The sequence below is a fragment of the Xiphophorus hellerii genome, chromosome 6, assembly GCF_003331165.1.
Source record: "Xiphophorus hellerii strain 12219 chromosome 6, Xiphophorus_hellerii-4.1, whole genome shotgun sequence".
Taxonomy (NCBI): Eukaryota; Metazoa; Chordata; class Actinopteri; order Cyprinodontiformes; family Poeciliidae; genus Xiphophorus; species Xiphophorus hellerii.
Genome location: NC_045677.1, coordinates 3,468,856 through 3,479,873, shown reverse-complemented (window position 1 = coordinate 3,479,873; position 11,018 = coordinate 3,468,856). Strand labels below are relative to the sequence as shown.

Genomic DNA, 11,018 nt, shown 5'->3' with positions numbered 1-11,018 from the left:
ACGGTTTTCTGTCAAGGTGCTTCAGAGCGAAATCATGTGCCAGGGTAAACTGACGCTCTCCCTGATTCACTTCCATGTATTTCTGAAAAATTTCAGACCTCATCACACACCATCTTTCTCTCATCGCTGTTAACAATGTGAGTGAGGTAGAGATATGAATCGCGGGACTATCGGAGACGACAAATAGCCCTCTAATACGCTTCAAACGATTTTCGAATATGTATCACGGTTCCAGAACGGAAAGGAGTTGTTCGGACTGCTTTTTTCAGTCAAACTGGCTGGCTCAAACAGATAGAATTCTGTCAGCTGTGAGTGAGACACACTCACAGCTGACAGACATGCTTCATTACCATAGCAACAGAACAAAGAGCAGGGCAGAGCAGCTGATTAGGACTACAAAAACGCATCACTGTTGTTCTAACTACAGCAGAACTACAACATGGCAGAACTGTCAGTTTCTTCACTTCAGCAGACGTTGAAGGAGACAGTTTGGGCTCATCTGTCTCCTTTTCAGAGCAAACGTTCGCAGCCGCAGACGGTTTGAAAAGATATTCATCGAACTCAACATACTCTGTGCTCTCGTCCTGGTAGCTACTGGTGTCAAATTTAATACCTGGAAGCAGCTGGTTGAACACCTTCCTCACTCCAGTGGTGATCATATATCCAGTGGCAAAAGTCAGGGGGAAAAAAAAGGTAGCCAAGACTTGTTCCATACTAAGATTGTTGAAAAATACCGTGATAAGAGACCAAGAGCTGCTTGTAAAATACCTGATGTTTTGAGATGGAAGCATTTATAACCCTAGATGTTCTTTGATCTATGTCATAGAAGATGTCATAGCAACAATGACCTCACTGTAGTTCTGGGGGAATGTCTTGCTTCTGATCGTTGCTATGGAAACGGTCAGGTCAGTTCTGCATGACTCAAACCATTAACCCTTTGCAACTGCGTCACTTAATCATTCGAGGCGAATGATTAATCATGACGGACGTTGGAAGTGTATATTTCAGGAGGTTAGGAATTAAAACAGGGATTTTAATAGTTAAATATTACGTTTAGATTGACAGTGGCATATTAAAACCATTAATTTAAGTAGGGTTTTTCATCATTCTGTCAGGCTTAAAATTTTGAATCATGACTTAAAAATAACTTAAAAGAAAAATTAAATGTAACTTATAGGCATTTGCTGCTGCTGTTGTATAATGTGGCAAGAAATGTTGCCTGCTTGGAGAAGAGCTACAAAGAAATAACTTTGGTTGAATAATTTTATAACTCTGTTACTACAGAGGAGGGCTGAGTTGGCAGCTAAAATTCTACAATGACGGAGGAACTCTGACTGACTACAGACACGGCAGAATGTTTTGGGCATTATAGAACTGATTTAACCCAACCACTGTTACACATGGGATTAGTGTTGCCATTTAAAATGAAGTTTACTGAAAATTTCAAAATAAAAGCCTCAATATTCCTCTCAGGTTATTGAGATTGCAGGTTATTTATTATTGCACCACCTTTAGCGGTGCAATAATCTTTACCTCTCAGGTTAGTGCGCTGCCTTGTGCAGCAAGGCAATGCATTAGCACAAATATTAGCATTTCTCTTCCTTCCACTATGATCCTTTTCCCTAACATAAGCACTTTAGCTATTTCTTATACATTAGCTATGTTTAGTATACTCAATGGAGGAAGTGAATGTAAAACAACATGCTAGTGATACCCCACATGCTACTCACAGCATGCATGCTAACATTAGCATTTTGGCTAATTATTCTTGTGATTCTATACACAATACAATCCATTTTAACTAAGTTACAATACATTGTGGTATCAAAAATTATTTCAGCCACTATTAGGTTGCTCCATTCATAGTTTCTCCACCCTTTCAAAGCAGCAGTATTATATACATTTAAAAAAATATTTTTTTTTATAACAACTGAAGGTAACAGTTACTTGAGTGTGCAATAAAATGGCACTATGTGACTTGAGAATATAATACTGCTCCTTTAAACTTCAGGTTATTTTTCAGCATCGTAAATCTTCAAAGTGCCAACTCCTTGAAGGTAGCGGGTAGCTAGACTGATGTTACTGTGAACTATTGCCTCTGCTGCACGGAAATTTAGTCATTAGCATGTAATGAGACATACAACATCTTCAGTCAGAGGCCCCTGCAGATTCGCTGAAAGACTGACTGCTACTGGAGAGTCTTTCTGCCCAAAGCATCACCATTCACAATGGCCCTGTAAATATACTTTAATGATTCCCCTTTGGGGTAAATAAAGCATTACTGATTTTGAATTGCGTTAAACAGAATCATTTGGTAGATTATAAGCACCTGCTGTTAAATTTAGGGATAATTTATTCAAAACTTTGACTCAAAGTTTCTAAAACTTACAACAGATAATCTATTTTCATCATAGATTATGTAGATAAATGTAGTTATATGAAAATCCAAGAGGTTTAGAACACAAGCGTTAACACAAAGTAGCAACCTGATGCAAAAACATAGCTGCAATATACAAAAAGACCACTAGATGTCAGCAGATCATCTAAAATAGACAGTTCTGTCCAGGAATAATCTGATGCCGTTTGTTGGCATCAGAGGAAAAAAAACACCACCACCTTAAAAAAGAAATTGAAGATATTCTGTTTATTGTTGCATATTTATCCCATCATCCAGCTCATAAACAAACCCTGCAAAGAAAACCAGTTCCTCTTCAAAAGCAGCCGCTGAAGAAACACACAGATTTCCATCAGAGCTCACATCCCACAACCGGTTTACTGTGAGCTCTTCACTGACGTGTGTCTCAGCAAAGCCGGGTGCGATCGCTGAGGAACGGGGATTCACTCTCTCTTACTGCATTTACTGCTGGTCACAACGGTAAGCGTCATAAAAATAATCATCTCACAACAATATCCGATAAACAAAAAGAGGAACGTTTATCTTAGCAAATGATTCCTTTGTGAAATAGATTTTATGAATGTGTTTTAGTCGAGTCATCTGGTGAGATCCACGCAGACACACCGATTATAATCAGATACAAAAACATAGATCAATGATTTAAACAGCTGTCAAGCCCAGGTTGTATACAAACAGCTAAACAGTGACAGAAATCCAATGAAACAAAAAGCAACATTTTTGCCCACTTGCCCAAAATAAAGTCCATTTTCTTGGTAATTTAAAGGACCATTTAAGTTCTATACATATAAAAATTTTTTATATTTTTTTGCGTGTGTCTATATTCGGTCTAACTTCTCACTCAGAAACTCTTCAACGCTGTCTGTGTTCCACTTGGTGATGCTGAGCTCTTCAGCGATGTTCCCGTTATCGTCCAGGAGCTTTAGGATGGGATCGGAGCCTCTGACGTACTGCGCCATGGAAACGGGAGACAGAAGACGGAAGGCATGTTAGAAACGCACACAAAGGTTTGGCAAAAATAGTTGATGATAGAAAATGACAACGGCCAACACAAAAGTAGGGCTGAAAACGATCTGATTAGTCGCGATTAATCAATTATTGAAATAATCGGCAACTCATTTAATAATCGATTAATCTTAACTGAAGAATACAGACACAAAAAATGCAATTTGGTGTATGAAAATAACATATTCAGAGCAGTAATTAAGCCAAAACGGTCCAAAAATATATATACAAGATAAAAACACCACAGTCTGTAAAAATGTTTCAGCCAAAACTCCTCCAGTGGTACGGTTTTATCTTCCCCCAGTCTAGCTAAAGGAATGGTACAATGTTTCATTTTAGGCAACAAAATATTTTTATTATTTAAAAAAGGAAGTGAATTATTTGTTTGTTTGCATTTCTGAATGTACTTTTAATATTTTAAAAAAGTGTTTAAATGGAATCTGTAGAATGTGCCATTTTTCAATCCGATTAATCAACAGTCAGAATAATCGATTAATCGTTCACTAAAATAATCGCTAGTTGCAGCCCTACACAACAGGAAGAACATAACTCATCAGCGCTACCTTGATCTGAAGACCTTTAAACATCTTGGGCATCTCGCTCCTGACAAAAGCTGAGGGGAAAAAGCAGAGGCAGAGGTCATGTGGACAGACAGACGGACGGACATCCTGAGAATGCGGCAGAAACAGCTGAGGGGACACAGCTGAGGCAACTAAACAACAGATGGACGTCCAACTTCTCTTCCCAGAACTTACCCTGGACTTGAGGGAACCTCCCCAGTTTTCATCCACACACCTCCAGGATGGCTCCTGCGTAGAGCTGCAGGGGGAAATAAAAGAATAAAGAGGCGTGCATGAGTCTCTGCTGGAGGGGCGGAGCTTAGCGTTGGAGGAGCAGAGCCATAAAAAAGCCGTGGCATCTTCTCCAAGGTCATTAAGCAGCGAGCCTGAGCATATGCAGCAGGGCTGATGAATGACGAAGATGAGCTTTTCAACAACCAATACCAGTTAGCCAGAAAAAAAAAAGGTAAAGCACACAGTGACACTTCTTCACATTTATAGTTTTGCTTTTGATTAAATACATAGATAAGATGAGCCAATCAAAATTATAAAGTCATACTATGGTTGGGCAATAAATTTATTAAGTCAATCGAATTGGCTTTTTATGGAGATTTCATTTGTAGAAAAATTAAGATATATTTTCACTAATGTACTACTTTCACTTCGTAGTTTCCTGTGTCTGTCGTTTCCATGGACAGAATGAAATGACCATCAATCCATTAGGGATTATTTTTGTAATGTCTCCTGATGCAGGGAGATGGTGGAAGGAGTCGTGTGTGTTAATACACACCACAACAGAACATTTTGACTTATCCACTTGTAGCTTTGGCATCATTGAATGTGGACTACAGAAATAAAAATAGATTCACAAAACCGACTAGCTACAAGTCCATAAAGTTGTTTAGAAGTTCCACAACAAATACTGTGATGGAAACTGTTCAAAAAAAAATGTAACAGGGAAAAGAGAAAACTGAACAGATTGAAAAAATATGATGGAATATAAAGATATAAACGAATCACTGGGAGAGACTGAATTCAGTTTTTCTGCAGTTACAGACTCCAAGAGCACAACAATATGTATTAAAGGGGTAAAAAAAAAGCTGATTTTGCATAATATGTCCCATTTATGAAAAGAACGGGAGAAAAAAAATCTATTCAAATAAGAAATCAGATTTAGTATGGGGGAAAAACAGAGATTTTATGTTTAAAACTTAAGTCATACCTCATTTATCAATGACACTCATTAGTGACAGGCAAGATATAAGCAGAAAGATGTGATTTTGAGCGTTCTTTAAACGCTTCAAAACTAACCAACAGCATGTTCTGTTAAGGTTATAAAAGACCTGATAAGGACAACTTGAAAACGGTATCAGCCAGGAGAAACCTTCATGATGGATCTCCAGAATATGTAGGCAGAATTAAAAATGTGCATGTCTGTATTCCGGCATTTCTCATAAAAGGTCATCGCGCAGCAGGCTTCCACGCTCTGCGTGTCTCACAGGTATCATCATCGATTGTTCTCCAAAGACGCCTGAAAGACGGAGATAAGTCAGGTTAGCTGAGGGGCAGCGCCGCAAACGAGCTGTACTCTACCTGCTCACTAACCAACCGGGCTCTGCAGAGAGCCTAATGACTCGCCACTCACGTCCAATCCAACAACTAAACAGATTCTTAAGGGACATTATTGTAGCTGTCTGAGGGGGAAATGTGCTGAGAGGCAGTGTGGTTTCTACAGGTACAATGGGGGGGGATGGAGTGATGTGGGGGTGCAGCAGGAGGCTGCAGATTGCTTTTCGAGTGACAGTTTTTACTCAAATCCTAAGGAGGAGACGGAGGAGGAGGAAGAGGTAATCTTGGCTGAAAGCGTCTTTCTGGAATAGAGTTATCATCAAGAGGTGTAATGAGGTGTTCACTACACTTCTGAGAATGTGCTGTTGCTAGGATACTACACACACGCTCCAGGGGATTTGCTTAAATCAAAAGAGAGAGAAGAAAAACAAACAAAAAAAGAATGCTGTTTTCCCACCATCAGTCGACTGTGTGTTTATCCATCAGAGCTCAGCGAGGGTGGCTCTGATTCCTGCTGTAATCACAGAGGGGATCGCCACGGAGACGGTTCCGGGGCAAAACCTGCCGATTGAGCCCGTCACAGGGCTGGTAAAGCTTTGTTGTGCTGGAGTCTCACAGTAGTTACAAATGTGTGCAAAAATTTGTCAATATTCCAGTAATGCTGAAAACCCCCCACAATTTCGCAATTGTATCGTTTCCATTAAGTAAGAAACACAGTTGAAAATCACATGTGAAGAAGCTTGTTCACGCATATAAATCATTAAAAACACCATCCTCCTACTAGTTCCTGTGTTCTTCTTCAGGATTCGCATCAGTAGCAACATCCAGTTGTTGATAATGTGACTTGTGTGATGTGAAATAAACGATTCCCTTGCAGTTTTGCAAAATAAACCAATTTCATGCGTCCATTAAGCTAAGTTATTTTCGCAATGTCAAACTGTGCAGTTCCATGGTCAAAGGAATCGCAGCTGATGACAGACGGCTCAGAGATGATGCACAGCTGCAAAGTGTCAACAAACCCACAGACGGAGGGCAAACTGAGCTGCTTTTAGTAGCGGCAGAATGCTAAAGAATGTGTCCGTCTGTCAATGGAAGCTGACACATTCTGACAGATCGGCCTGCATTCCTTATACCGTCTTCAGTTTGCACCTCTGACATTGTAAACTATTCTTATTTTTACAGGCATTCCCTCTGTTCTCTAAATAAGCTCTCGTGTAGCCCACCCCGGCCCTCTCCCTGCTTTACCTTGCGTGACTCCATCTGAGCCTCCTGCTGGCAGCACTGCCGGCAGACGGGCTGCAGCTTGGTGAGGCTGAACTCCCCCAGCAGGTCGCAGGAGCTGCACAGGAGGTTGCTGGAGAAGCCCAGCTCCCTGCAGGCCTCGGACGACAGATCGGCCCCGTACGCAGACAGCTGCAGGGACACGCAGGTTAGATGAGGAGGAGATTCAGTTAGGAAGTGAATACGTTCATCATCCAGTCTCATGTGTAACTCAGTCTGTATGAGAATGACACTGGTAGGAAGAGGTTTGACTCAGTTTTAAGATGGTCTGTATGACCTTTGAGAACCATTTAAAGCCAACCTAGAGTGTACAAAAACATACAACAGATGTCAGTCTATTTGTTAGACAAACCACTCCAAAATGTTCAAATTATGTTTAGCAACAGTAATTTAAATTTCTGTCTAACGTTACCAAATATCAGTGTATGATCAGATCTGTTGATGACCCGGTTTGGGCCAACCACCAGCTTTTTGGACATATGGCCCCTGACGTTTGATTTTACAATATTTAGCTATAAAGACCCATTAATAGTTAACTTTAGAGTTTTTCACACCTCATAATCCGGTAGACTCTGCTCGATTGGGGACCAAAATTGTGACATTTGTTCCATTTTCATTTGCTGCAGTTCAAATTAATATGGCACTGTAAACTAATTGAAAAAACCTGTTCCCCTCCACACCTGTGGTGGCGCTGCACCAAGGACTACTTTAGGAAACGACATTAAAACCTTTGAAGACCACTTCCATCTTCACTAAATGTAAATAAAAATGGAGTGGCATCAGATCTAAGTGGTTGTAGGATTTATTTTGTCTTTGGTAATGATCATGAGCCTAACCCCAAACCCTTCTCACAATAGCACTAGAATCCCACTTTTGTTTGTATTTACCCAGAATGCCCTGCACTATACTGCACTTCCTGCTTTTGCAGACATCGGGGCTTGATTACACATTCACACCTCCCCAAACAAACCAGACCTTAGAGACAAAAGAAATGGAGCTTTAAACAGGACTGCTGTGAATGCACCCTTAGTGACTGTCGATGTGAAATGGGGGCACAAAGGCAGGTGGGTAAATTGGCCCTTTACTACCTAAACCTGGTAACAATCTGATCATTTTCATACAAGTATGAATGCGCTAGCTTTTGACCAACACCACAAACTAAGACATGAGAATTTGCAGCAATAAACTACTGCAAATCACACATTTATTTCCTTTTTGTAGGTCTGGACTATCAAGATGATACAGAATAAGATTACAATCCCTTTTAAAATAAGAATAAAAAAACAAACCTAGAAGCATATCACCAAATTAGTTAAGATAGTTATGGCCACTCCAAACAAAGTCAATGTTTGTAGTGGTCATCAAAAACCTGGAAGGGTACCCCACATGTCTAACTCAATTCATACAGTTTCAGGGGCGATTCCACAAAATACAAAGAAAATGTATGTAAACTTCAAAAGTTGAAAAATAAAAAGTATATATATATATAGAGAGGTCAGAATATCATTATTCTGACATTTATCAAATAGAAAAAAGTTTGGTAATTATAAGCAATCTTAAACAAGAAAACTTCTTAGTGAGGGAAAACGAGAAATACGTATTTTAAGACTTTTTTTTGGCTCGTTACATGTATTGAACAGTAATCTAGTCAGAAAACAGGATGGAGAGAAGAGGAAGACATGCAGCAAATGGCACGAGACCTGGAATCAAACCCACTTTCTTGTGTTTTTCATAAAGTGCAAATAACCGATTTCAACTGTATAGTCTTGTGCCCTGAACTTTTTTTTTTTTTTTTTACTTTGACATGAAAATTGAAGATGTTGTCCTTGAATATTTTGTACGGACTTCAATGACTTGAAAATACATCTTTGTAAAATCTTTGTAAATATTTTGGCCAAATTAAGCTTGCATAAGCAATAAAGTGCACTCACAAAACAACTGTTTGGTGTATTTGGTGTTATAAAACTTCATTAGATAAACGTTTCCGCTCGCAAAAAATATAAAAAACAGTAAGTTATGCTTCTTTGTCTTCTTGTTTGGTTAGCTGTGTCCAGCAGACACGTCAGCTTCTGAGGCGCTCCACTCATTTGTTTTCGTTTTCAGTACACAGAAAGGCGAAGTTTATGTTTCATAGATCTCCTTTAATTTTCGGCATACGAATACACTGTAGACCACGAGCGCCCTCTCCGTGCCATGTAACTTTACCACTAAACATTATCTTAAATCTCAGTTGTAGTTCAGCTTTTATACAGATTGAGTGAATTTGGAACACCGGAAGTCAAATGTTAACGTTGCCTCTCGGCGCCAAAAACCTGTAAATGAACTGTTCAGTTAATTTCTGACCACAACATCATCCAGATTTACAGTGTTCAGTGAATAAGCTCAATTTCTCCTCTTGGCTCGCAGCAGTTCATTGGAAGAGCCACGTCATGTAGCGACTCCTGGAACAGGATGCGGTGCTCTGAACTGAACGATGGACTGTAAGCACTACCAGCCGACTGTAAGCGGCCGGTACCGACTGTAAGCTTGTAAGGAGTCTCCCTGTGGCTAACACCGGCTCTCTCAGCGTTAATAAACTCACCGTCTGCAGCAACGACAACAGCCACAGTAGGTACACCTCTCCCGACATTTTGCAACCTGCTTTGTTAGCGAAACTACTACAATGGTCCTTTATTATTTCACTCAGGGAAAGCTACATTCGCCTGAGTAATGTTCAGTTTGAAAAATAGATTTGTCTTTTATTTTTTTCAGCTTATTGTCAGAACTTAAACATTGTCGCTTGAAAAATGTTGTTTTATTTTTTTAATAAAACATTTATTTTCTATTCCTTTCATTTTGTACATTTCTTTCATATTTTCTATGTTGGCATTAACTAAAGCCGACTAAAAATCTCTTCCTTGTCTTTATTGAATTTCGAGGATTATGAAAAGAGGGCGACACCTGTCGTCTGGTTGAGGTAAATCAGATGAAACTGTCCAATCCGGATTGAATAGGCAGGAATAGCGGACGAATGGAAAGCCACTGCTGGCTGGTGGACTGTTCATACATCCAATAGTCTGGGTGGCAAATAGGGGTAATGTGTCCGTAGTGCGGTGGTAACCACACTCGGTGTGATAGGGGACACTGGCAACACCGACTGGTACCAGTCTAGTTCCCCAATCCGACTGGAGAAGTTCGCATTCTCCTCAAATCTACTGAGTTTTGAGACGATTTACAACCCGGGACAATTAATGAAGCATGGGGATCTACAATTTGAGGTGACTGGAGGATCTGGATGTTACAAGATATCCACACACACGCTCCTGAGAAACGACGGGGAGAAAGAGAGAGAGAGAGGGCCATGCTCACACTCCCCAGCCGCTGAGTAAACCCCCCGCCGCAGCCGCTGTTTGTTTCGGTGTTGTCTCTTCCGAGGATGGAGTGACCAAATCCCTCTCCGGATGATTTGATGGGGTTGCTCAGAGTCATTATGCCGCCCAAATTGCAGCTGCTGGCGCTGCTTGCGTTCGCAGTGGCCATGTTCCTCCTGGAGAACCAGATCCAGAAGCTGGAGGAGTCCCGGGGAAAGCTCGGTAAGTTGTAGCGATCCCGACGGAACGCGGCCCCAAAACGGGACCGCAGCACGGCGTGAGGAGGAGCGCGGGCAGAGAGATGCGGGCGAGCTCTCATTGTTGAGCATGTGGGTCAGTTAGAGACGCGAGCTGCGCCTCATCCATCAAGCATGCTTCGTCTTGTTCCTCAGAAAATGGCACACAGTCTTTCATTATTTACTGATGCAGGAGATGCTGAACTTTGCATGACTGATAGGAACGTCTTTTACTCGGCATAGGGATTGGTGATCACGTTAAACAGAACTGAACGATGAGTCAGGGAGGAGCAATTCCGTGGCTTAGTACAGAATAAGGGACAGCAGGTCGCAGTGGTTTTTTTCATCACTGATTGATCGGTACTAGAAAACACTTAGTGACATCCACTGATGTCTTGGTCCATCTTAAAGGCAGCATACTTCTAAGGTATGATCAGCTATACTTCCAACAAAGCACAGCTGGTTGTTGAAGTCGATTTCCACTGTAATATTTCACTAAATATATTTTAAAGAAGTGCTCTGAAGAAAAGAAAAGAAAAAACTTCCAGCAAATTCTGTTTTGTGTGTATTTGGGTCATGACATCACAAGAGGCAAAAGAATCAA

At 40.6% G+C, this 11,018-nt stretch overlaps 2 protein-coding genes across 2 annotated transcripts in view; one reads left to right on the top strand and one right to left on the bottom strand.

Annotated features, from left to right (window-relative positions):
- Positions 1 to 2,617: 2,617 nt before the first annotated feature.
- On the bottom strand, positions 2,618 to 9,538 carry selenof (selenoprotein F). Its single transcript, XM_032565501.1, has 5 exons — positions 9,410 to 9,538; positions 6,793 to 6,960; positions 4,174 to 4,237; positions 3,982 to 4,031; positions 2,618 to 3,363 (listed from the first exon to the last, which is right to left on the bottom strand). The coding sequence occupies exons 1-5, from the start codon at positions 9,455 to 9,457 to the stop codon at positions 3,232 to 3,234; spliced, it is 462 nt and encodes a 153-aa protein (XP_032421392.1). The 5' UTR covers positions 9,458 to 9,538; the 3' UTR covers positions 2,618 to 3,231.
- A 270-nt stretch (positions 9,539 to 9,808) lies between these two features.
- Positions 9,809 to 11,018, top strand: part of hs2st1a (heparan sulfate 2-O-sulfotransferase 1a) — a 41,461-nt gene continuing 40,251 nt past the window's right edge. The window contains exon 1 of the mRNA XM_032565469.1: positions 9,809 to 10,400. Coding sequence (XP_032421360.1) covers positions 10,277 to 10,400 — 124 coding nt within the window. The 5' untranslated portion in view covers positions 9,809 to 10,276. The remainder of the gene's footprint in view (positions 10,401 to 11,018) is intronic.